The 27770-nt window shown below is 40.0% G+C and overlaps 2 protein-coding genes across 2 annotated transcripts in view; both read left to right on the plus strand.

Annotated features, from left to right (window-relative positions):
* LOC120429669 (mucin-12) overlaps window positions 1-27770 on the plus strand; it is a 51443-nt gene that overhangs the window by 14690 nt on the left and 8983 nt on the right. Inside the window, exons 6-7 of the mRNA XM_039594697.2 lie at window positions 24441-24908; window positions 25001-27745. Of these exons, the coding sequence (XP_039450631.2) occupies window positions 24441-24908; window positions 25001-27745 (3213 nt within the window). The remainder of the gene's footprint in view (window positions 1-24440; window positions 24909-25000; window positions 27746-27770) is intronic.
* Window positions 2304-2944, plus strand: LOC128092604 (uncharacterized). The gene has a single exon (XM_052706808.1). It carries the CDS (start codon window positions 2316-2318, stop codon window positions 2937-2939), a length of 624 nt encoding a protein of 207 aa, XP_052562768.1. The 5' UTR covers window positions 2304-2315; the 3' UTR covers window positions 2940-2944.

The following is a 27770-nucleotide window of genomic DNA, read 5'->3' on the forward strand; positions in this document are numbered from 1 at the left end:
GGACACCGGTGGGTAGCTTTGCAAAATGTCTTCATCGTGAACAAACATCTCATTTTGAGCTTTTTTTTTTTGTTTGCTTCTCCGCTGTTTGTTAATCTTATTGTTGGCGCATTGTCGTTGATGTTCAACAGATTGGAAGACTGCAAGTGGAGTTCGCACTTCAAAATGTGCTTACCACTCAAGGAAAAAGCTAGAAGATTCATATTGTGCATTTCTAGAATAGAATTTGAAATAATATTCTAATGAGTAAAGAATATTGACGATCTGGACCCACTGTCACATCTGTGAGCACTTGCTGAGAACTGATAAGACTTAAACAAATTTGTAAAATTTAGCCGTAAAGAAACATGATCAACTCTCAACCAAATCCGGAAATGGATTTTATTTTATTTATTTTTTATTTGATTCAAACTATGTGGGGTCCTTCCCTATGACCAAAGAAGCCATTTTGTGTCATTGGTTCACCCATACAAGTTTCCATACAATTTTGGCATCTGTCCATACAAAAATGGTAAATAAATATTCGACAATTTGTAACTTTTGAAGACATTTTCTGATCGATTGGGTGTCTTCGGCAAAGTTGTAGGTATTGAAGAGGACTATAAAAAATAGGTCCATGGATTTTTTGCCGATTTTTAAATTAACTTTTACTTCACAAACAGTCAATTTCGGAAAATTCTTATTTTTCAGTTTTTTATTTTGATTTTTTTTAGGGGAAAACCCCATTTTTTTGGATAAAAACATTTTCCGCCGAGTTATGATTTATTTATTTTTTTTGAAAAAATGTGTATTGTTGAAAAATAGAAACGTTATTAAAAAAAATTACTTCAGTTTTTAATGTAAAATCAAATTTGCAATCGAAAAGTACTTTACAGATTTTTTTAAATAAAGGGTACCGTTTTCAAGATATAGTCACCTAAAGTTTAAATCTGAATCCTAGGGGGTGGACATATAGGTTAATAGATCATTAACACATTAAAATAGATAGTTAAAGTATTGATATTTCGTTAATTTATTGACGCAAACCCACCTTTTCATTTTCACCGTTTTGACAAACCTTGGTTTCCCACCCTAATTCTTTGAGCGTGTGATGCGTGTGGGACGCCATTTTTTTCATTGCTGTTGTTGCGCTCGGGCGGTAAGGAAAAAAAGTGTTCGGTGCTTTTTTTTCTTAACAAATTGAGTTTGATGAATCCCCTGAAATGGTAAGTAAATGTGTGTGCCAGCAAGGAAAAAAATATCCACAGCAGCAGGCATCGGAAACGGCCTATCCGGAAAAAAATGCAGTCAAAACACTGCGAATCGCTGCCATTCTCATCACAGAACCAACCGCAATCCAATTTTTATTTCGTTCAAAATGCTGCGATAAAAAGTAGGGCAATTGCTTAATTTTTTCAAGTTTGATACTAAAATGTCGTCTTCAAAGATCTGGTGGAATTGTATTTGATGTATTTCTTTCATTTTCAGGTTATGTTACGCTCGGTGTTCTGGGCAAAGATGCGCCCCGAAGTAGGAGTGGTTAAGGGACACCTCAGGAGGGTCCTGGACGACAATCCCAACCCAGCCACGGACAGCGCCGGCTGGAAGATTCCAACAAACCTGCAAGTGATTGTAACGGGACCAGCACCATCAAGAAACAGAACCCGACGGGTGTTCGGAAGCGGCACGCAAAGGAGGAGCAGCTTCTGGTGGCCAAACGAACCAGTGCCGGCGTTGTCCATGAAGAGGGCAAACACGAGCGGAGCGACCTGCGCTGCGACTGGGCCAAGATTGCCATCCTATTCTTACTGTACCTGCTGCAGGGCATTCCAATCGGGCTGGCGGCGGCTATCCCGATGATGTTGCAGAATCGCGGCGCCAGCTACAAACAACAGGTGCGAGTTGATGGTTGGGCCGGTGATGCGTCTTATCTCGATGGGGTTGATATGAGATGAGTTCATCACGGGCATTACGCGTCGCGATAACAATTGTTAAACATTTCAGGCCGACTTCAACAGTGGGCTGCTGTGGGCGCCGATCGTCGACTCGCTGTACATGTCGCGCTTTAGCCGGCGCAGTACCTGATCGGGTTGTTTATGCTGATTCTCAGCCTGCACGTGAATCGCTGGCTGGGAAACTCCGAGGGAGATGAAGTGGTGTCCTACATCGCGGCTAACATTCCCTTCCTGACGGGGATCTTTTTCACGCTGAACTCGCCGCCACGTAGGACGGGTGGGCGCTGACGATGCTGAAGCGTTGCAATTTAGGTCAAAGTCATCCCCTACCAAATCGCCCTGACGCTGCTCGCCGCGGCCGTCGTCTGGTTCACCCCGGCCATGATCTACGACCACCACCCGGCCGTCGACGGAACGTACATGGAACTGCTCAACACGCTAAGCAATCTGGGCGGAAACTGGCCCATCACCGTGGTGCTGTGGAATGTCGACGTGCGAAGGAGGAACCGCCTACGGCCGGCAACCAGTGGCGACAGAGCAGTGGCCGGAGCCGGAGTACGCGTATGCGACTCGGTTTGGACTGCTGCTGCAGTCCAGTTGGTTGTGTTTGAGCAAGTTTCTGAGCTTGACGGATCGAACCGGGCTGACGGTGTCGATGGTTCGTCGGCAGATGGGTGGACCGACCAGATTAAGGCTACGCCGTCGCTGATCAACCGATCCATCGCGAGTGATGAACTTCCGGAGGATTTTCTAACGAAGCCGATTCAGCAGAAAATCATTACGACTCGGCAGCAGAGGCTGGCTCAACCGACTAAGCAACCGTTCACGATGAACAAGCTCTATCCGCAGCACAAGCGGCTCTCGATCAAGCGATCCCTCCGGTGCCGCCAGTGCGACCACAACGTGACCAACCAGGACCAATTGAGAGGCTATCCTGCTGCTGAAGCTAATCAATCCAACCATCAACGACATGATCATCACAATAATGGAACTGTCAACCGATGAGGAGGAACGTCTCATGATTGAAGAGCTCAAACTGTCCGCGGAGACGACCATCTCATCGTCGTCCTCTTCGCTGACGCTGTCGGTCGCGGGGTTGACCGAGCTGCTGGAGGACCCGCGGATGGTGCAGCAGAGCGTCATCGGAACGTTCAGACTGCACTTTTTCAACAAGAACCGAATAGCAGGCAAAAAAAAGCCAGAACGAAAAATTGAAAAAGAAACACTGATACGAGCAGCTTTAAATTTTGAGTTCATTCAGTTTTATTCGTAAATAAAGAAATGTATTCGCTTTTTATTAATGAGCTAATAAAAAAGGGGTGAGGAGGGGTATGTTTTCATGTGCAACAGGTCTTGTACACCTTGGCAAGAACGCTAGCGATGATGGGACATTTTGAGAAAAATAAACTGCAACTTTCATAATGATAGCCTAGATTTCATTAGCAAAAGCTACACCGGAAGTCGTGATTAAGGAACTACCCATGTCTGCCCGTACGGCCTGTTCTCATGCGTTCTTCTTGGTAGTATTCTTCAGATTGTGAGCCATATTGATGTGTAGTTCTGAGCGCCCGGGGTTCTGAAGAGAGTTCCTCAGGAGCCACAGCAAAAGTCCAGCCGGGGACGCTGGAAATGGGGAAGAAATTGTGGGGGAACGAACTAAATACAAGTTTTCCTGGTTCCGTCCTCGTTTTTTGATAGAAAAATCTTCTCCTTCAGGCGGCCACCTCACCATCCCCGTAAAAGTATTTTGTAAAGATAGTTCTTCCTCCGACGGCTCAGACTAAAATGGCAAACAGATTCCGTTGATTCCGGATCAGATCCGTTTTTAACTTTATTTTCCGCTAAAGTATTTATTTAAACCTAAAAAATCGCGGGTCAGGCAAGCACATGTTTTTGTTTATCAGCTGTCAAATTGAACCGAGATTTATAATACACGGTGGGAACGCTAGCTCAACTATTTGTCAGTCTATTGATAAAAATATCAAAACCCTCGTCAATAGTTTAACGAATAATAAAAACATTAATTCTGTCCAACCCCTAGTCTGAATCTGTCTTTAATATCTTAAATTTCCAATAAAATTGCCTAAGAGACATTGAAGATTGGACCTCTGGTTGCTGCAGTAGAGCGAATGAAAGAAAATTAAAAAAGAAAAATGATGTTTTTCAAGTCTCATCCAAACATTCCCACATTGTCTAATGCTGATATCTCAGCAAGTAATGGTCCAATTTTCAATGTTACCAAGTGAAACACTTGTGAAATGAAATGTTTCTCTTAAATGATTTTTTTTTGTTTTTTTTCTGTATTAAAAATATTTCATGTTTTTCAATGGATTTTTAAATACCGTATAGTTATTGAGCTTTAGGGTTTTTCATTTACATCCATAACATTATATCACGATATTTTATCTTTTGTTATCTCTTTCATCTCATTGTTTAAACTATTACAAAATATTAAAATTTGTTTTCAAAATTAAAAAAAATCTTCTAAAAAGTTGTTGGGCTTGTCAATTCAAGCAACTTTGTCAAAGACATTAAAATTTTATCTCGTAATCTACGCCTTCCACGACCAAATTTATAGGAAGCATCTGAGCAAACCTTCAAAAATCAGTTTTTTGAACGTGGCAATTCAGGGTTAAGTTTTAGAGAAAAGTGATATTGGGGGCACTTTTAGAGCTCTGAAAAACAAACATTTTTATTTTTTGACAAGTCAATTTGGACTTAAGGGTCAAAAGTTACAGCTAAAAAGATGCAAATTTAAAACTTAAATATCGCGAAAAGGCACAAGCCACATTTTAAGCGCCAGGTTGCATTTCGAAAGAGGAGGGTGTTTTTCATTAAACTCGAGATATCTTCATTTGAAAAAGTCTCATTTTCAAGGGAAAACCATATGGGACCACCCTAACGAAATTAAAAAAAATGTCGAAATATATGTTTTTCTATGGAATTTTGCCCGCTGAATTTGAATCTGCCCGCAGAATTGAGCCAAAGTGTCGAAAAATCGATTTTTGGTCATATTTTAAGTTTAAAAGACAATTTTACACGAAAACCCAGCTTCAGATTCAGCGGGCATAAATACATGGAAAAACATATATTTGGACAATTTTCGAATTCCGTTAGGGTGGTCCCATATGGTTTTCCCTTGAAAATTAGACTTTTTCAAATGAAGATATCTCAAGTTTGAAGAAAAACACCCCTGGGATTTTTTCAGCGTTTATAGTGCTAAATCTCCTCTTTCAAATGCTACCTGGCGCTTATAATTTGGCTTGAGCCTTTTCGCGATATTTAAGTTTTAAATTTGCATCTTTTTTACCTAAAAGTGGCTGTAACTTTTGAAAACGAATCGAGAATTTTGATTTTAATGTTTGAAAAAGTAGTTTTGAAAAAAAATATCTGGCGAGTTAAATATATTTGAAAGTTTAGAATGAGTTGGAAATTTTAATATATCTTCGTTTATTTCAAAGTTGCTCAAGCTTGATCATGACTTGTTCTGACACAAAACTAACTAAAAAATTTATTTGAAGTTATAAATAGCTCAAATAAAAATGAGTAAGCAACTCCCTATTGTACGGGTATTATGTTAACAGAAAATAATCAAAGAATTTTCTAATTCATGAATCGTTGAATAATAAAGTTTAGGAAATCCGAACACGTTTCTCACAGACCAAGCACCGTTTAAGGCATCAAACATTCAAAAGTTTACACCCCCCTCAAGCAAACTATCTTCCGTTACCGCTCAATTGCTCTCGCTACACACCTCAACCGGGTCCAAACTTTTAGCGAAAGCTCAAAGCCGGAAGAGTCCGCACTTTAACATGCTCCATTAATTCTTCATTGCGCGTTAAAACCCATAAATTTATCACCGGATCATTCCCAACCCCAAACCGCTGTCTTCATCTACCGGAAGCTTGTCCATGACGACATTACAAAGTTTCCTACTTCTTCACCGGGACTCCTCCTTCATGATGGGTCACAATTATTTGGTCTGTCATGTCTTCACCAAACCAACCCAACATGGTCACCGAAAGATAAGGTGGAATGACCATCATCTCGAGAGACGAATCCGGTTGGGTCAGCCCGTTCCCGTAACAACACCTAGAAGCTTTCGAAGCCGAGTTGTTTCCAGAAATTGGGGACGCGCATCACTCGAGACGACTCTCGTACGTCCTTTAATCTTATCACTAAATACACTCTGTGGCTTTGGCTGCCTTCTTCCCGTTAAGATTCTTAAGCACCCGGAAAACTGTGTGTGCGTCTGTGTGTCTGTCCCGGAACTTGTAAGTTATTCCTTTCCTCTTGAGTTCCAATTGGAGCAGACGTAATGGGGTTTTTCGGGGGAAGATGGGAAAGGGTTTTCTCGGAATTAATGGACCGTTTCATATCTGGGGACCAAGGGTCCTGATTGTTCAAAATTAACCACTCCATTCGCGAGCACAAATAGCAGGCGACGCGATACTGCCCTGATGAATTCCTACTGTTTGTCACTTTCTCACAATTCGCTCCCGAACACTCTCGCTTCTACTCTCCTTCTCTTTCTGATCGGCTCAGTCTCCGAACGGCTCAGGCAGGCCGAACGTCACCGATCACTCTGAACTGAAAACATTTTTTCTATGATGCGCTGCGTTATACTCATTGATTTGGGTTGCCTAAAATCAATGTTATCAATTAAATTGTGCATTTATTTTGATTTCATAACATTATAGACACCATTCAAAGAAACTTCCACCAAGAAAAAATCAAATTGATGGCAAACTGAGGGCGTGAAGACAAAAAGACTGCCGCGCTGGCATTTTGTGAGAGTGGCTCTTCGCTGAGCATGGTAGTGTGTGAGTGTCGTCGAGCGACGGAGTAGGCAAATATTTTCACGATGTATTTGTTCGCTGAGTGAACAGTTCGGGCCACTCGCTGGCTGCTTGCGAGTATCATTCGCTCATGAATGCTAGCGGGTTAGAATAGGCGACGACTGGATAGGCGATGAGTGAGTGGTTTCTGTTCATTGAACCGAAAATCAGGACCCTTGCTGGGGACCATAATTCATCCCGGGTGCGCTGCACACACACACACACACACTTGTGTATACATTGTTGGCGGATGTGGTTTTTGCTCGGGACGAGAACGTTTCCGGAAGGTTGGCAACACTTGCGGAAGTGTGCAGAAATTGCTTAAAATAATGATGAATGCAACAATCCACCAATTTTACATATCTCTACTAACATTTTCAAAATCGCTTTGTCTCGCTTTTAGAAAAGTTAGCTGAGAAGCGATTTTATCAGTACATTTTTTTTTTTTTTGCAATAACGACAGTAGGGTGGCAAGTAGGCAAAATTTTCTAATTTTTTGATAACATTTATTTTATGCAGTTTAATAAATGATCACAACAAAGCCGATCGCAAACTAGTTCGAGTCAGCTTTGAGCGAAATAACGCAATCAGCCTCTCTGAGCCATCCGCTCTACTTCCCGATTGGAGTGAGAGGGAGAGCAAAGAGAGAGTATTCAGTAGCGATTGGTATGGAAGTGACAAATGGTCGGAAACGGTCAGAGCAGTTTTTCGTCGCGTTCGATTTGTGATCGCGAGTGAATGAGTCCGTTTGGAGCAATCAAAACCTTTGATTTAATCTGGTCATTCTACAGCATATTATATGAAAACTGCAACTTTTTCATAAATTTCTTCGCGTGTTCAAAAATTGAAGGGGTCGTACCGCCCCTCCGTCACGACATATAAAAAACAGACCTCGGATTCGCTATCAGGGATAAAAGTTACCCCTAAGGACAAAGTATCACGCAAATCGAAGAGGGGTCGGGGCAACTGCTGTGTGAGGTAGCGGAGTAAAAAAACAAAACAAAAATTAAAATTTCGTGTTTTTTTGTAAGTTTGAATGGTTATTTTTAGAGTGTATCAATAAGAAAATTGATTATGCATAAATATGAGAAGTTTGCTTGTAGCCATCACGAGTTATTGTGATTTTAGGAATTTTTTTTTAATTGGTGGTCTGATTATCCAACGATTCGATTAATCGAAATTTTTTTTTTCCGAAGGCTTCGGAGAATCGAGTCTGGACAATGTTTTATCGAAAAAGCATTAAACCAGCAAATGATAATCAGCTCTCACAGACCCGTTCAAATCCGATGATTCCCATCTTTATGAAGCATAGGATGAAATTGTCGGTGAAAAAAACCGTCACAGTTCTGGTCTATTCAAAACTGTCCCTCTCATTCAAAATTGATTTCGTCGCCATCCCTCGAGGGCATGCGAGGACACAACGTTTGTTCCAAAACATCAAAGAGATTTCGTTTGGAAATCTATTTGTGTGAACACATCGTATTCAGAACACAGGACACAGAACACCACCTCTGCCGATTCGAACTGTGCTGATTAGCTCATTCCAGGTGAGCGCAGTGCGAATTTCGAATGTCTCTATCGCATCGCATATTCATCAATGATTCAATCAATCGCACCGATCATTTTTCATTCAAAATTTCGTGAGCTGCAAAAGTTTTGAGCAGCGCGGGGGAAAATTAGTGCCTGTTTGTGGGAAACAACCCTGATAATGGTGACGTAGCATGTTGGCAACTTTTCCAGGAAGCACTTTTGAATGCACTCAAATACCACGTGGGAAATGTCACATTTGTGTGTGAAAAGATGAGGCACGGTTGGGGTGGCACGAAAGTGGTGGGAAACTACACACGGAAAATTAGCATTTCTGAATAATGAGCTTTTGAAGCCGGGCAGACTGAATGGCAGAACTTTATCATTTCATGTGACTGTGGTGATTCGTGTCGTTCATAACCTGAAAGTGAACAGATTTAGATTGAGGAGAGGTTTTAAGGCGAGTCGAGTAGCTCAAAATTTAAGCAACTGTATGATTCATTGCAAAACCATTTCCATCATGTTCATTTGACTGATTTGTGTTGATCAAACAAATTCAAATTTACTCCATTTGATTTGAATAAGGCCATTTTCAAATGCTACTCCAGAAATGACATTGAGTCTAAGTGAGATGAGTAGATTGTTTAAATCTAAGGCTACGCCTTTATTGGAAATTGACAGCTACAGCTTGTAAACAGTATGAAATATTTTTCTAACATTCAAAGTTACGCCCTCTTGAAAAATCAGCTTAGAACCATTAATTTTGATGGTGTTAGTGTGCGCTGTGTAAATTTGACAGTTCTAGATAAACAATATAAAAGGACAAAAGTGGACGTTAGTTGATGTTTAGATCTGGTTTGATGCACTATATGTATAAAACCCAATATTTGTCCAATCAACTATCTGTCAAACTGTCAAACTATAAACTGTCCAAACGACGGAGTGTTACTGCACCATTCATGATGTTTCTGAATGGCACCCCAAATTGGGCTTAAAATGTGTCATATTTTGTGCCGCAATATTCTCCTCCTATTAGGGCAAAGTTCCTCCACGGCGTGTTTTTTAGAACAAAATTTTCAGGAAAAAATAGTCATCGCTGCTTTCAAATGTGTCTTATAGGAAATTTTCTCAGCTTTTCAATGCTTCTAAGAGCGAAATGTTTCATCGGGAAATTTCTGAGATATCTTTATTTTAAGTTTTTTGTTTTAAAATCCTTAATCATTTATTGGAAACTTTATACTAACAGTTCAGAAAACTTATCAAATGATGTGTTTACTGTGTCATTTACTCATCAAAATGTGCAAAATAAAACAAGGAACAACTTTGTAGAAGGTTGCAAACCACTAAACACTTTGAAACTTATATTTTGTCTTAGTTTTTGAATATAGGGAATTTATTCAGAAATTAAAAACATAAAACAATGTAAAAATATATTTTTATTAGATTATTACATATATTTTTTGTGAACAAATATCACGTGTCTGCTCTGATTTAGCTTGTTCAATCAAAACTTTGGCAGGTTTGTGTTTGTTAATGGTATTATTGAATTATAATGACTAAGTTTGATATTTTCTTAAGCAAACATTAACCAGGAACATGCATACAAATATGATTTAAAATCGAAAATGTACTACATATTACTGTTGCAAGCTTCAAAAGTCATATGAGTATAAAATTAATATAAAATTTTATAAAATATTTACTGTTGAAAATGCACTTAAATGTAGCAATAAAACTCGAGTCTTCCAATTCAGAATGCTGAAAACACCGTCACAAACTTTTTCTTTATTTGATCAATGAATAATTCATTATTTTACCAAAAATAAAACAAAAAAAAGTCTTTCCAAACTATTTGAACAAAAATCAAGAAATTTTTTTTTTTTAAAAGATGAGATTGAAGATGAGAGTCTTATACACTTCTAATTCCTTGATCATTTAATACAAAAAAAAATTAAAACAATCATTTCATACTAATGAAAAGTATTTCTCCTAAAGCTTGCAACAGAAGTTTGCAGTTCAATTTCGAGTAATAAACGTGTTTTTTATCCATGCAACTGATTAATGTTTGATTAAGAAAATATGTTATTTATTTATAAAAAATCTTGTAATACCCTATCAATCTCAAACCTGTAAAAATTTCGGTTGTATCAGCTAATTCCAAGCTGAATTAGAGCACACCGGTGTTATTTATATTATGTAATTATGTAATAATCTATTTGTTCTTGTAAATATAATATTTTAATGCGGTTTTATGATTTTAAATTCTGAATAAATTCCACATATTCAAAAATTCGGTTAAAACTTAATTTTAAAAATGTTTAGCGGTTTGCAACCTTCTACAAAGTTGTTCCTTGTCTTATTTTGCACATTTTGATGAGTAAATGACACATAAAACACATCATTTGACAAGTTTCCTGGACTGTTATTTAAAAATTCCCAATAAATGATTAAGGATTTTAAAACAAAAAACTTAAAATAAAGATATCTCAGAAATATCCCGATGAAACATTTCGCTCTTAGAAGCATTGGAAAGCTGAGAAAATTTCATATAACATACTTTTGAAAGTAGCGATGACTGTTTTTTCTCCTTAAGGTTGCCCAGAAAACACGCCGTGCCTCCTCCAACGTAGAATGAGTTCTCGGAATCATCAACTGTCACCATCCGAACCTCGGGACACATACCGTTCGCCAGAAGTGGGAGCTCATTATCGAGAGTTGATTAATGGAGGTAGAATTCTAGGGATTCGTCGTCCGACAACGATGATAATACGCAACGGGTCTCTCGGAATTGATTGAAACCGATTCCGGGCCGAATTTGCACTCTATCAATGTCGGCATGGTGGCGAGAATGAATCCGGAATCATTTTGTTGAAACTTTGATGATAATATCTGATATTGCAAATCTATTTGAATCTTTAGTAATTTGAATTTTTGTGTTGAATCTGCTTCAGTTCTACGGGCTTAAATATTTTTTTTAAATTGATTTAATATTTTTTGACGTTATTGAATCTTGTTAAATTCATGTATTAGCATTATTATCAGAAATGTCCCATATGAAAAATAAAGCAGGCCTAGAAAACGTTATTATGTATTCTGAAATATTTTTTTTTATCTTGAAACTTCCTGAATCTTCTTAAATGTTCTTGAATCTTCTTGAATCTTCTTGAATCTTCTTGAATCTTATTGAATATTCTTGATTCTTCTTGAATCTTCTTGAATATTCTTGAATCTTCTTGAATCTTCATGCATCTGGTTGAATCTTGATGAATCTTCTTTAATTTTATTGAATATTCTTAAATATTCTTTAATTAACTTGATTTTTTTTTCTTGTTTTATTTTTAAATCATTGTTTCCATACAAGTCTCCATACAATTTTGGCTATTCAAAAAGGCTTTTCAAATATTCAATAATGTGTATCTTGAGAACAAATTTTCTGATCTTTTTATTGGTGTCTAACCTGTTCTTTTTAATTCGCACATAAATAATAACTGTTTTAAATAAAATCTCATTTTTGAATAGAATTACGCGACAAAAAATGCATTTGTGGTATTGCACAAGTTGTTCAAAGTTTATTTGGCGAAGTTGCCAATTATTCAAAAAAAATAATCTAAAAACGTAGAAAAAGTCGATTGTTTTAAATACACATTCCAATTTGGCTGTAAAGGTCATGACCAAACTGGACCCCATAATATTGTTTTTCGAAAGGATCAGAAACTTTCCTATAAAGTAGCTTAAAAGACATTAAAGATAGTAAAATTTTCCGTTCTTCCGAAAAAAAAAACACATTTTCAAATCAACTCTGACATTTGATACGGTCAAAAATAAGTGTTTAAGGGCTCTTTCAAATGTTAGAGTTAATTTGGAAAATGTTATGATAGTTTAATTTTTTGACAGTGAAAATCGGACGCATCGCTGAGATATCGTCTCTCAAAATATGCTTTATTTTGATAAAAACTTCATTTTTTTCTGATTGCATTTCCTTTAGAAGATGTATCTTAGCATAATTCGATGTACGAGCGTAACCGTGCCGGCTGCTGGGCAGCGTACGGTTCCCGCGGACAACTCAGCATTCCCTCCTGGCTGGGGGCGATCGTTTGCCAGCGTGGTTGCTGCCGGTAGCGGCAGTACGACCCAGCAAGAAGTCACCGGGGAAGATCTCTTCACCCTGCCGGAGTTCTTTGCTCTCGCGGGGGAGATGATGTCGCGGTTTCGGACCTGCCGTAACAAGGCGGAGCAATTTCTAGCCCTTGGGGAGCTGATGATTAAGCACATCTACAAAGGATAAAATACTGTGATTTAGTTATAAGCTTTTTCTCTTTCTTTCCCATTTCCTTTGCACTTTTAGCAAGTTTTTTTTTTAATTTTTCTTGCTCTTGTTAGTGCCTTAGTTATAGAATTAATTGTTCCAAAATGGATTATGATGCAACACACAGCACATTTTGCGCAAACCAATGTTTTGTATGAAAATTGCATTTTTTTTTTTTTTTTTTGAGTGTAACTATTTTACTGAAAGGTCCTAAGCGATATCCTAAACTTTGCTGAAGACACACAATTGATCAGAAAATCCATTCTCAAGATTCAGATCTTTTAATATTTGTGTAGCCTTTTTGTATGGACAGCTGCCAAAATGGTATGGAGACTTGTATGAACGAACTCATGATGCAAAATTCTGGAGCAACATTTGAAAAAGGCACATAAGCTTTTTGACAGCTGGAACTTTTTTGCAAATTCTGGGACAACCGGTAACTATTTAACAATGTCCGCAGTGCTAAAAGGCAGCTGTGGAGGCCCGCTATTTTTTATCACCTGAAGCAACATTTGAAAAAGGCGCATAAGCATTTTGACAGCTGCAACCTAGGCTGCAACCATTTTGCAAGTTCCACACAGGAAAAAAAAATGATGGTAAAATTCATTTAAAAAGGGGTACATCTTTTATGTCAGAAAAAAGCTTTAATTTTTCCTCTAACAATGTGTAAATTTACATCTGGCAGGCACTTGGAAAAAATATCTGTAATCCCAAAAAATATCAAACCGGCGATAGTTATATCCTGGGTGATGAAAAGAGATGATCGATAACAATACTCCCCAACTTTTGGCGAACAGTAAATTGGTTCCACTTTTACAGTTCAAAATTGAGGCCGTTTTGCAAACCACTATTCAGCACCCAGGTTATATCTAGCCTACTAAGTCCACGCCCAAACCCGCACGGCCAATTCACCGTTGTGAAAACTGGGCGATCAAAGCCGATGTAGCTCTACGTATCTCGTATATCGTATATGTACCGTATATGCAGTAATTACAGTATACAATGTACGGAACACAAAGAGCTACATTGGCTTTGATCGTCCAGTTTTCACAGCGGCGAGTTGGCCGTGCGGGTTGGGGTGCGGACTTAGTAAGCTAGATAAAACTGTCGCCGGTTTGATATTTTTTTGGGATTACAAATATTTCTTCCTAGCGTCTGCCAGTTGTACACATTATTAGAGGTTAAATTAAAGCTTTTTTCTAACATAAAAGATGTAATTTTACCACGATTTTTTTACTTTATCATCTTTGCGGTAAACTTTACACAGTTTGCCTGGCTGTTTAACAGATTCTCGTGAATCTTTTAGTATCGGAAGAATAATATTGAATAATTAGGATATGTAAGAATTCTCTTGAATGTTCTTAAACACTTATTTATTTTCAGATTTGTTAAATCTCTTAGAATGTGCCGAATCTACCGCTATTAATTTATGAAATTGTCACCACAGGGCTCCAAATTAAATTCTCCAGAATCACTCGAATAAACACAAATTACTACTCCTCTCGACAGATGTAATCCCGTCTAATGTCATTTATTAATCCGGGCCCCCTGAATTGCGGTCCTCTCCTTTTGCGGCAGTCTGGATTTACGATCCCGATGTTTTAAAAGCATTTAAGAGGGCTCTTTCGGAGATATGACGCTTTCTCCCCCCGGAAGCATTCTCCTCCATCGAAAACCGAATCAACTTGTGTCCTGACATGTGAGTTCCTCCTCTCCCTTGGGTTTGGGATTTCCGGGGCCGAACGAGAATAATAAAATTCCCATAAACATCTGTCAAATCTAATTGAGTTGAACGTGCGTGTGCCTCACCAGAACGAACAAATTCGATGATGGGGCAGGATCTTTCCAAGGAAGATAAAATTCTGTCATTTTCCGAGGATTAATCCTCTGTACCTTGGTGTTGGTGCTGTATACGACCCAAAGCTGCAGTAATTAATCTCGTTGAGGGAGCTGGGTTGAGCGCTGCCAATGAGTGTCAGTCAATGGGACGAAATGAAAGAAATGGACGTCCCTTAAGCCCTGCTCGGCTTTCCCCCTGGATGTATGCAACCCACTCTCGTTTTCTCATTTGTTTGGGGTGAAGAAAAAGTGTCAGTTATCGTCACAGCCAGAAAGCCCTCTCCAAAACTTGATGAAAGAAGAAAGAAGCTTTTCATGTGGCCAAAGTCGTTCTCCGAAAACGACAAAGTCCCAGAGATTGACGGACACACAGTGTCTTCGATTGAATAGATAAGTTACAATTGAATTATGGGCCCAATGGGCTGGTGTGGCTGGGCGCAAACAAGACCATTGTTGCCAAATGAAAGCCATTCATTATGGTGTTTGGCTCAATGTAACCCCATGTTCCAGCTCTTCGAATGAATGCCATTAGAAAATTATGTTTGTGCTCGAGTGTTGCGGAGAATGGATGTAACCTCTCCGAACCCACAAGTAAAGGCTGAAACCTTTCTTCCTAACAACCCCCGGAGAAGGACCTGCAAATCCAGCATGGTTGGAAAATACAAACGCGCCATTGTTTGACCGGAACAAACATAAATTCTAATGTTGACTTGACTCGAGTGTGTGTGTGTTTGTGTGGGGGCAAATACGTTACACGTACGTTGCTGAAAGTAAATTTGCAAATTGGATTGATTTTGGAGAAAATTTCAGTTCGCACTGTAAAGCAAAGAAACGGGGTTTCCATAAAAGGCACGCCATTTGCAGATTGACGTATTGACTGGTGATTGACAGCGGTTTTGTGGGTACTCGACACTTACTCTCTTTCCGAAATTGACAGTTTTTCTGATATTTGACAAACGATTTCATACCTTAGTAAAGAAAGATTCATGAACATTTTGAAAAGTTCAGAAATAATCTCGAATATTGAATGATATTTTGGAGAAAATACTCACAAAAATAAACAATTGTTCACAAATATTCTAAATTCACTATGGGTAATTCTCCGCCAACTCACACAGCAGTTGCCCCGACCCCTCTTCGATTTGCGTGAAACTTTGTCCTAAGGGGTAACTTTTGTCCCTGATCACGAATCCGAGGTCCGTTTTTTGATATCTCGTGACGGAGGGGCGGTACGACCCCTTCCATTTTTGAACATGCGAAAAAAGAGGTGTTTTTCAACAATTTGCAGCCTGAAACGGTGATGAGATAGAAATTTGGTGTCAAAGGGACTTTTATGTAAAATTAGACGCCCGATTTGATGGCGTACTCAGAATTCCGAAAAAACGTATTTTTCATCGAAAAAAACACTAAATTTTTTTTAAAAATTCTCCCATTTTCCGTTACTCGACTGTAAAAAATTTTGGAACATGTCATTTTATGGGAAATTTAATGTACTTTTCGAATCTACATTGTCCCAGAAGGGTCATTTTTTCATTTAGAACAAAATTTTTCATTTTAAAATTTCGTGTTTTTTCTAACTTTGCAGGGTTATTTTTTAGAGTGTAACAATGTTCTACAAAGCTGTAGAGCAGACAATTACAAAAATTTTGATATATAGACATAAGGGGTTTGCTTATAAACATCACGAGTTATCGCGATTTTACGAAAAAAAAGTTTTGAAAAAGTTGGTCGTCATCGATCATGGCCATTCATGGTCACCCGCGACAGACACGGACGACGAAACAAAGAGAAACGCAAAAAGTAACTTTTTCAAAACTTTTTTTCGTAAAATCGCGATAACTCGTGATGTTTATAAGCAAACCCCTTATGTCTATATATCAAAATTTTTGTAATTGTCTGCTCTACAACTTTGTAGAATATTGTTACACTCTAAAAAATAACCCTGCAAAGTTAGAAAAAACACGAAATTTTAAAATGAAAAATTTTGTTCTAAATGAAAAAATGACCCTTCTGGGTCAATGTAGATTCGAAAAGTACATTAAATTTCCCATAAAATGACATGTTTCAAAATTTTTTACAGTCGAGTAACGGAAAATGGGAGAATTTTTAAAACTTTTTTAGTGTTTTTTTCGATGAAAAATACGTTTATTCGGAATTCTGAGTACGCCATCAAATCGGGCGTCTAATTTTACTTAAAAGTCCCTTTGACACCAAATTTCTATCTCATCACCGTTTCAGGCTGCAAATTGTTGAAAAACACCTCTTTTTTCGCATGTTCAAAAATGGAAGGGGTCGTACCGCCCCTCCGTCACGAGATATCAAAAAACGGACCTCGGATTCGTGATCAGGGACAAAAGTTACCCCTTAGGACAAAGTTTCACGCAAATCGAAGAGGGGTCGGGGCAACTTTTCCCGATTTCGTGTGAGTTGGTAGAGAATTACCCCTATATTTCTAGGAGTTTTATAGAATTTATAATTATTTTGGAAAACTGTGCAAGTTTGGGTACCATTTTCAGGTGCTTTGAGTATGGCGGGTGAGATTGGGTCATACAAAAATGTCGAAATTTGTATGACCTAATCTCACCCCCACAGACCCAATGTCACTTCTTATGACGGTAAATTTAAAATATTTCATAAAAATCAATAATATTTAATAAGTTTAATGACATTTTAAGAATATTCTGTCTGAAAGATTTAAAAATATTCTTGATGATTCAAGATATCTAAATATGCAAACTAGAATTTTGAATGTGATTCAAAAATGTTCTAGTAGATTTAAGAATATTATGGATTAATAAATAATATTTTGAAAGATACATTATACTACAGAAGCTTCAAGAGTATTCTGAAATGTTCAAGAAAATCTGGAATATTCTTGAAAAAATAAAAGATTCAATAGTTTTCAAAAAAAAATCTAGAAGAATAACAAAGAATTTATTTTTTTATTTTTTATAATGCATATTTAAAAAGAATCTATCAGAAAGATTTTAGAAGATTCAATAAGTTGCGACAAGATTTAAGAATTTTTATGAAGATTGAAGAATATGCTGCGAGATTCATGAATATTCTGGAATAGTTTGAGTGATTTGAGATTATTCCGGAAGATTTGAGAAAGCTGTCAATTAATCCAGGGTGGAAATTCAAGTTCCATTTAAAAAAATCCGACTTTTCCCGAATCTTAAATAATATTCATTTTTTACCCAAAGAATGATTGCAACTCAAACACAGCTATAAAAAATGTAATATCTGCCTTCAAACAAAATGTATCGAAAAAATAAAAATTTAAATTTTTGTCAATTATTATCAAAATTTTAAAAATAAATGTCCAAACAAATTACTTGAAAAATTGAAACTTTTTTCTTTAATTCAGTAAGAAAACAATCATCCTTTAAACAATAATTAAATGCTATAAAATTTCAAGGTTCATTTTTAAAATGTCCAAATCTGAAAGTTTTTGTTCCTCTTTTTTAACTGAAAAAGAAAAGGGGAGCGACAAAAGTTTAAAATAACTTTAATTAAAATAACTTTAATTAAAAATTACTTTACTTTGAAAAAATACGCTAAACATGATATCAATTCTTTTAAAAAATCTAAATATATGAAAATTCACGTAAAATTATGTTTGATCATGTTTCCTTTTCATTTTGTGGATTTTGATGTAACAACATTTTTCAAGAGCTAAAAAATATTTTTCAGAAAGAGTATGCCATACTCCCATTTCCGATTTTTTTGCGGATTTTTTTTTCGTGATAGATGCATGCATATTCAGGTGAGTTCGCTAATATTTTAGAGGATTTATTAATACTCTGGAGCCATAAAGTATATTCCCAAAGAATACTCTGGATGATTATATAAGATTTAATTAAATTCAGAGAGATCATTCAAGCTTTATGAAGGTTGAAGAACAGTTTGGAATATTCTTAAATGCTCTAGAAAATTTAAAAAGGTTCTAGAAGATTTCAGAAAATTTAATTAAATTCAGAAATATTAGCCTTTCTGAATGAAGATTGAATAATATTGACTATATGACAATATTAATAATAATTGAATAATCAGTATATTTAGAGGGATATATTCAAAAATACTCTCAAAAATTCAACATATATTTGAAGATTTTTGAAAAAATCTGAAATAGTCTAAGTCTAGGAGATTATATATATACTATGTATATATATTTAAAAAAATCAAGAATTTTAAGAAACTCCAACAAATTTCTCTGGATTCAAGTTTCAAATTATCTCAAAATATGTTCCATCCGGAATTAGCCGGTGTATTTCCTAGCCGGATCCGTCACTGCCAAAGTCAATCTGTCACTAAGGGAGCGTTATTTTATCACGTAACGCAGTTGAAGGGAAGGGGGGGGGAGGTCGAATGCCGTGTTACGCTCCATACAATTTTTTTTTTAAATTTGTTTGGAGATTTTGTTACGAGGGGCGAGGGGAGGGGGTCCAAAACTCAAATTTTTTGCGTTACGTAATCAAAGAACGCTCCCTAAGTTAACCCTCATCAGAACGCGATACCCAATTAACCATTTCGCTGTCAAAACGCCTCCCCCTGCCGATTCTCCTGCTAATGGGATCATTTTCCCACCACGGAACCTCAATTTCGCTCCGCAACCAACCAAACTATCCATTTCCGCAAGCCTCTCTCGCCCGTTCCTGGAAACGACCTGGTTATTTCCGTTAATTAATTTACTACCGATCTGATTGGATCATTATCCGGGGTCCATTAATAGGGGGCAGCTCCCCTGCACACTCCCCCCCCCCCCCACCATCCTTTTCCTCCCTCAATCACTCCTGATTGGCCACCGCCGCGGCCGCCTGTAACCCATTATCGTAACAGTTGGGTCGTGATGGTAGCAGATTCTTCTTTTTTTTCTGCAAAGTTTCACTTTTTCTCTTCTTCTTCTGGAGGCCCAGGAAAGATATCCGGCCAAGGCTCGAGGACCAAATTGCCCTCATTTCATTAAATGGGTGCCAGTTCATATCTTGTGTCTCCGTTACGCGTGGCGAGCGATGAATAGGTCTTGGAGACGGCGTGGGACAGTGTTGCCAATAAATTGGTTTTTGAATCAACGATTACAATACTTTGATAAAAAATATCAAAGCATTTCCTTAATATATTTTTAGGCTCATGTAATAACTTAGTTTACAAATATATATAACACAGTTATTTACAGAAATATTGAGTCTTCCATAATCACTGTCCAAGTTTTCTTCCCCGGAAAAGAAGATTCACAATAATCGATATGAAGACACCTGAATGAAACTGCTAAAGGTTTCGCGCCACGAGCTGGAAAACGTGCCCTGAGAAAGGAAAAACGGTCCGTGGAAAGTGCTGACAATAATGGTCTGGAAATAAAGGCCGCCTCGGCTTTGGCAGGGTAGGTGTCAAGATGACACTCCGGGATAACTTGGCTAACGACCTCCTGTGGGGAGTCTTTTTGAACGCCCACGATGGAAACAGGAGCGAGGATAGTTGGTGCGGAAAAGATTTTGTTAGAAGAGCGAAATTAGTTCTGGAAGAACGTTTGAAATTAACGTAAAACCAATATCAGCGCAGTGTTGCCAGATCATCAAACTTTAGGGCATTAAAGAAAAACTAAAAACTTAAACACTAAAAACTAAAAAGAAGCGAAAATTCTACAATATCAAACTAGATAGTCAACCCTATCATTTTGTTTCGATATTCATTGAATGAAGAATAAAACAAGTTGATTAAAAGAAGGAACATTATGTAAAAAGAACTTCAATACCTATTAATCACACAATTTAAAAGATTTCAAAATTGAATAGGTGAAACAAAATTATGAGAAATTTTTTTATTTTTTAGTATAGGTTATTGGGTGTAATATCGAAATCGATTTTTTCAGCTCCTTTTGGGGTCCTAAACAACTCCCCAAAGTTTAAGAATTATTGGTTCAGTCCTCACTTTGCGCAAAGCGGTTCAATTTTCCATATAAATTTGTATGGGAAAAATATTTTTTTTAGCTTAATTATTTAAAAAAAATCAAGTTTCACGCAGTACTAAAACCGGATTCATATTCGAATGCTCTGGAAGGTGCTCTACAACTTTCCCCAAGAGAGTATGGTGCTAACTTGCTCCCGAAAGAAGATGCAGCGTCCTCAAAACTCGTCTAAACGTGATTTTCGAGCAAAAACACGTTTCAGACGAGTTTTGAACACGCTGCATCTTTTTTCAGGAGCAAGTTAGCACCATGCTCTCTTCGGGAAAGTTGTAGAGCATCTTTCAGAGTATTCGAATATGAATCCGGTTTAAGTACAGCGTGATGCGTGAAATTGATAAATATCAAAATCCAAAAAAAATGGTTTTTCCCATACAAAGTCCCATAGAAAATTGAATCGCTTTGCGCAAAGTGAGGACTAAACCAATTGTTCCCAAACTTAGGGGAGTTGTTTAGGACCCCAAAAGGAACTGAAAAGTTGCTGTGCTCTTTAGATTTGGACAATTTTATTTTTTTCCATACAACCATATTACACCCTAATACAGGCCTGCCCAACGTCCGGCCCGCGGGCCGGATCCGGCCCGTGAAGCCATTTCATCCGGCCCGCGACGGCTTTTCGAAATAGTTCTATGACCGGCCCTTAAGGCTGTTCATGAAATATTAAATAAATAAATTGATTGTCTGAATTTACAAAAATAAGCTTGAAACCAAATTTCAACATATTATAACAACATTCTTCATGTTTGAGTTTAATTCTATTTCTATATTGATATTTTTAAACTGAAAAATGGTGCAAGAAAACAAAATTATCCATTTCGTAAAATTGTGAAATGTATGAAAAAGCTTGGATTGTTTTCTAAAAATGTACAAAAAGACACTAAATTTAAATTTCTTTCATTTTTAACTGTCTTTACTTCAAACTGAAGTTTTTTTTTCTATTTTTTAAATAAATAGGTAAGCAAAAACTAATGTTTTTTTCCAGAACAACTTTTCAGTGATAAAGTGTTTTTTTAAGCTTAAAAAAGCAAATTATTCATACTGATAAAAGATCGCTGCAAATATTTTAAAAATATTAAAAAATGTCTCAAAATGAGTCAAGAAATTTTGGAGCAAAAAATATATTTTTTCATAAACTTTGAATTTTGAAGAATAACGAATTGAAAATGATTTAATATATATTTTTTACACTTTTTAAATTTTGTGTGTGTTTACAATCATTTTAAAATATTTGAATAAAGGTGCACAACAACGTAAACAGTTTTTTTGTAAATATTCGAATCCAAATTTCGTTTGAATAAATTTTATCATGTCTCATAGATTTTTTTCTATTGTAGTGTTGAGGAAATCAAACTAAAAAAAATGCAACGAGCATTGAAATTTGAATGTTTTTTTTTTTTTTCATAACAAAATTATATCAAGGTATTTAATTGCAATCGTCAAAAACAATAACTATACAATTTTAAACAAACAAAAATTAGAATAAGTCAAATAAACACATTTTTGAAAGTTATTTTTGTTTTTCATTCTTAAAATCAAGATATATGAATCTTATTTGCAACACTACTTCTTTTATTTATTTATTTAAAAAGAAGCCAATCATAAAAAATAAAAAAATGGGTTTACTTTATCAACTTTTATCAAATATTAGTTCCGGCCCGCCACTGCTTCAGAAAAATCTGATCTGGCCCGTAGGGCCAAAAGGTTGGGCACCCCTGCCCTAATAGGTTATCCTGTTCTTAGAACAGTTTTCGTAGATTTTCCAAACATATCAAGTGGACAGTTGGAGTTAAATTTCAACTCGATTGAACTTTACCTTGAAACTTTCATGCACCCATACTGTTTTTTTTTTTTTTGAGACTATGTTAACACCAAAAGTGATATATTCTCGAAATGTGCAATATTTTGAATACACGCATTTGTTATCATATTGTTAGCACGTGCAAATCGCCTACAGGGAGGCTCATAAAAAATCTTCCCAAATTAAAAGCCGCCAGATACTGTGGCACCGAGGGGTACACCGTTTCGCGAGACAAATGTTCAGTTAATTGAAATAAATCTGACAACTTTTACCCCTCCCTCCTTCCCCATTCTAACACATACACGCTGCCAGAGGATACGCATAATCTTAAGCACCCATCTTTCATTCACCGGCAAAAAAAAACAACAAGTGAAAGCACAAATTTTCATTTTCCATCAAATTATTGAAGACCCGCAGGGCAATTTATGCCCCCCTTGTCCTTCGTCCCAGGTAGCTCGCAAATGAGAATGAATGATGCCACTTCACCGGAGAATACCCCCCCTTCCCCCCTCCTCCTGGTGGAGGTAAGTCCTCCGAAATCCAATCGCACCGGCGCCACCTTGGATTGCACGTGCAGAGGCCAAGATTTACGACCGGTTATTAATAAAGATGAAAGTGAATGGACATTGATAAGAGTGCTCGGCACTTTTATCTTTTAAGGCCCAGAGATCGACGAAAAAAAGGGCAAGCCCGGCCAGCCCCAATATTGGCCATCGAAAGAGTGCTGCAGAAGGGCATTCTTTTGAAGGGAGGGGGATCACCTGAGGAAACGAGTCCAATTAATTGAATTTTTAATTACCGTTGCCGGTAGCACCGGCAATTTCCATAGGTTCGACTACGAAAAAGCTCTTAACGTGACACGGTGGGTCACTTTTTTTGAGAAATCGGTCAGAAAATGCCAAATCTGCACCCACACGAACAACCTCTGGCTTATATTGCGTTTATTAAGTCCTAGCACCGGTTGACAGCTTGGCTGTCACAAAATTCTACAATTTTCTGTCATTCTAGTCCTAGACTCCCTTTTTGACTTCCAGCCCACTATGCGTAATTGGCACAGCCTCCTACTCTTCGTTGAAGCCTTTGGTCGGCATTTTTCAACAATTTATTGATTTTTCATCCCTGAGCCTTGATGATGGCCCTACTCCAATGCTGATACCTGCCGCCACATCAATTGGTTGATTGGCTCTTCGGACGCCGGCGTCCGGGTGGAGGCTGCTGCGGAGACGGCAATATCGAAATTATTCGACTGAAAAGCCTCTTTCCAGCGTCAACTTTTCACCATGCCGCAAACCGTCGAGTGATTTGATGGCTATATGTGTGGGTGTGTTTGGTTAGGGATGTGGTTGTTTGTGGACGTATTGCGGGAATTCATTACAATTTTATTGGATTCTTTTTGCAGGATTCCGCAAACGCTCGACTCGACCAAATTAGATTTGATCTTGGTATTTCATCAAATCGTGATTGGATGACACAAAATTGGTGGAATTTTACCCTTAGCAAACGTCAACGTTATACACAAATAAGTCCGAATCTGTTCCGGATCTGGATCTTTCCTTCGTTTTAGGTTTCTTTTCCTAAAACTTGAAAGCAATAGACATTTTTATCCAAGGCTTATCTTGCATGAGGCGACGCCATCTTGGATTTGTTTTACGTTAATGTTGATTGACCGATTCTGTACAATTTACATTTTACTTACAACTTCGGTGGTTTTTTCGCAGCAGGCAGCAGGTCCAATTGTTTTCTCTCTATTGTTGCTTACCTATTCAAGTTGTTTTGGAACTTTTTATTCCATAGAGTTATCTACGTGCGCATGTATGGCGTGTACGTACACGAAAAAGATTGAGGTTAAATTTTGTACCGGCCAGCAAAACAAATGGCGTGCAAGTGTGCGTAAGAGCGGGCTTAGATAACTCTATAGAGCTATCTAAACCCGATCTCACGCACACTAGCTTACCATTTGTTTTTGCTGGCGGGTACAAATTTTAACCCAAAAACCCTTCGTGTACAAACACGCAACACATGCGCACGTAGATAACTCTATTGCTTAGCGACAGCACGAGCGTCTGTCAAACAATAACAAACAACACACACGCAGAACGAGGGGCTTTTTCGGTCTGATGCACACGCTAACGGAAAAATACACTATTTTAGTTCAGCGCCTCAGAAGTTCTATAGAAAGAACAAAAATGTGCACAACTCTAAGCTATGTCCCCGACCCCTGTCTCTCCAACAGCTCCAACTGAGCCAGAACAAGGTGACCACGACAACCACATCCAGCACGCCCAGTCCTACGCCCAACACTTCGACAACCCAGGCTTCAGCACCGGCACCCACGCCCAGCGTCCCTCCGGTAGAACCCGCCAGTGTTGCCAGCAACGCCCAACCACCGCCAACAACCACCACCCCAGCTCCAACGCCGTCATCGGCCGCTTCTCCAGCAAACGCCGCGGCTACTGCCGCCACCGCGGTCTCAAAAGCCGACCAGAAACCGGTCGAGTGCAACCTGTGCCACCGCAAGTTCAAGAACATCCCGGCCCTGAACGGTCACATGCGGCTGCACGGCGGCTACTTCAAGAAGGACTCCGAAACGAAGAAATGTGATAAGAAGGAGCACACCGGACCGCCACTGCAGACGGCCAGCGTTGGCGTGCGGGCGCTCATCGAGGAGAAGATCATCAACAAGCGCAGCAAGGATCTGAAGGTAAGTCGTGTAGTCTGGATGTTCTCGGTGTTTGGTGTTCTAATCTCGTTGAACTCTCCCATGTTTGATAACTGTAGAATCTGTTGTTGAAGGGTTCATTCGTGGTGCCGGCTCCGCCGTTAACTGCGCGGCGACTGCTGGAAGCCAGCGAAGCGTTGCTATCGCCCAAGCCCGGCACCGTCGCCATCGTGTCAACGCAGAACGGAACCACCCAGATCATCAACTCGGGCAAGGCGATCACCACGGCGGCCGATGTCAAGGACGCCACGCTGATTGAGCTGTTGAAACGCGGCACCAAAGTGGCCGTCAAGCGTACCTGTTCCGATCCTGGCCAGCTGGCCATCACCACGACACAGCAGCAGTCGCCTTCAGCTACGCGAACCGTGGTGTTACCTGCAAACGCCTTAACCAGCGCACCGTCCACGCCGCCCCTAGCGCTGACCATCGGCACCAACAACAACAACGGCTCATCTGCGACCTCCAGCAGCAATCCTCCGACTCCGGTGATCAGTACCGACGCCACGCCCCTCTCACTCACTATATCACAAGCGCCTTCCGGCAGTGCGGACGTGTTCACTCTAGCCTACTCTACCGACGCCACCGGTGCTGCGGCCTTCTTTAGCGATAACGACGTGTACAGTGTTAGCGATACGACCATGCTTTTGCAGGCCGTTGACTCGATCCAGCTGCTGCAGGACTCCGCCTCTTCGACGGAGCAGCTCGACGAAATAGAGTCCCTTTCCGACTACTCTACCGCGATCAACGAGCAGAACTTTACCCCCTCACGGCAACTCCAAGCCGTGCTGGACTCGCCCCTCCCGGAGAGCTTGGCCGAGTTCAGCGCTCTCCATTCCAAGGACTTTGTCCTTTACAGTAACTCCACCTCCTCGAACGCGGTAATCACCAACAATTCCACCGATCCCCCAACCAGCCAATCCTCCAACTCACCACTCCCGTCCCCGCTAGCCTATCCAACTCCGCCGGCTTCCCACGAACCGGTCGCGCAGGCATCACCGTTCCTAGACGATTCCCGTCACTTCTCCGATGCCGGCTCCTTCTTCGATGACAAGCGCAACTCGTCCACCAACTTCCTCGACGATGGCTTCTTCAAAACCGACGGCAAGGAAGTCAAGCTCAGCGACGAAAAGATCCTGGCGCTGAAAAACGAACTCCTCGACGAAAATGCCGACCTCTTCCGGAACAGCAAAAACATCCTTGACGACCACTGTCACGACCTGTTCAAAACCGAAGACAACTTTTTCTCCGAAGAATCTCCCGTAATGGCCAACAACAAGTCATCCAACACGCGGTCCACTTCATCGGGCAGTGGAGGTGCTCAGGAAGATCCGGCGTCCAAAATCAACCTGGACTTCCTGGACGAAGCGCAGGCGTTCATCAACGAAACCCGCAGTGCTTCCTCGCCGCTGTCCAACGCGTTCTTCTCCGCTACCATGTCCAGCGCGGAAGAGGTCAAGGAAGCCCTGGAAGAGGTGCTTCCCAGCGACGAGGACGTCGTTATCGCCGAAGCGGACATTGACCTGTACTACCTGAACGGCTTGTCCTCGCTACAGTCCCAGATGATGCCAAACTCGGACGATCCGCTGCTATCGTCCTCGCCCAAGGACTTTGCCCATCGCCAGCACCAGAAGTTTCTCTTCGAGCAACAGCTGCTGCAGCAGCAGCAACAGCAGGTTCTGTCGCAGAACAACAGCAGTACCTTCTCACCACCGAGTGCCAAAAAACTCAAAACTGAAGCGGACGCCCAGGTCGGCGTCAGTGATACCAACGCAAAAATTCCACTTACCGTACAAACAGAGCAAATTCCAAAAGACAACCCCGGTGACTCGGTATTTCTCAGCCCGAGCAGCATCTCATCCAGCAGTAGCAACTGCAGCAGCAGCAGCTCGCCGAAGCTCCAGCACGCGCTCCTCCGGAAAAGGTCGGCCGCGATGCTACCCACGGCACCGATCGTCGTCCGCAAGTCACCCATCTACCACTCCAAGCTGCGGAAGTCTACAACCGCGGTTCCCGTTACGCACTACACTCCACAGCCGATGCTGAATCCGGGCCGAACCGCTCCCGGACTCTACACCCAGGTTGCCGCCAGCCTGGTAAACCAGTCCGGATCGGACTCCACCGTAGACGACACCTCGGACATTTTCAGCGAACCACCACTCCCGATTCGACCGCGTATCAACGTCGGCCACGACTATCAGGCCACCATTCCGGACTACTACGGCAGCAGTCCCAGCTACCATAACCTGAGTCACCACCTAGATCAGCAGCTATGGGATCCAACGGTGGCCCAGAACGATCAACAGATCGCCCGCTTCGTAGAGCTTTCCCGCTCTTCAGCGGTTCCTCTCGGCTGCCACTCGGAGGAGAACGCGCTCCGATCGCTACTGGAAGCCCAAGGCGAGGTGCACATCGCCATCCTCAACCTGCTCCAAACTCCTCCGACCGCTATACACCGCCATTGGTCACCCGACGAAATGGAACAGTTTATCCGCGGGCTGGAACTGTACGGAAAGGACTTTTACCGGATAACCAACGAGCTGCTTCCCGCCAAAACAACCGGTGACTGCGTCCAGTTGTACTACTTCTGGAAGAAGCTTTGCGTCGACTACAAGACCACCCATCTGCTGCAGCACGGCAACAACTCGATGAAGTTCATCAACCTGAACGCCAGCCCGGACGACCTGCTGCTGGACCACATCGGATACACCGCCCCGCCACCCCACGCAGTGGTCAAAACGGCTAGCGGACCTGGCCAACCGACGATCAACACCGGCAGCGACGTGCGGCCCCACGTTTGCGAAGTTCCCGACTGTTCGGCGGTAAGTAGAGAAAAATAGCCAGCAC

This window comes from Culex pipiens, chromosome 1 (genome assembly GCF_016801865.2).
Source record: "Culex pipiens pallens isolate TS chromosome 1, TS_CPP_V2, whole genome shotgun sequence".
NCBI classification, from domain to species: Eukaryota; Metazoa; Arthropoda; class Insecta; order Diptera; family Culicidae; genus Culex; species Culex pipiens.

Excerpts from the sequence above, each read along its gene's own strand:
- LOC128092604 (XM_052706808.1), top strand. The coding sequence starts at position 2,316 with ATGATCTACGACCACCACCCGGCCGTCGACGGAACGTACATGGAACTG.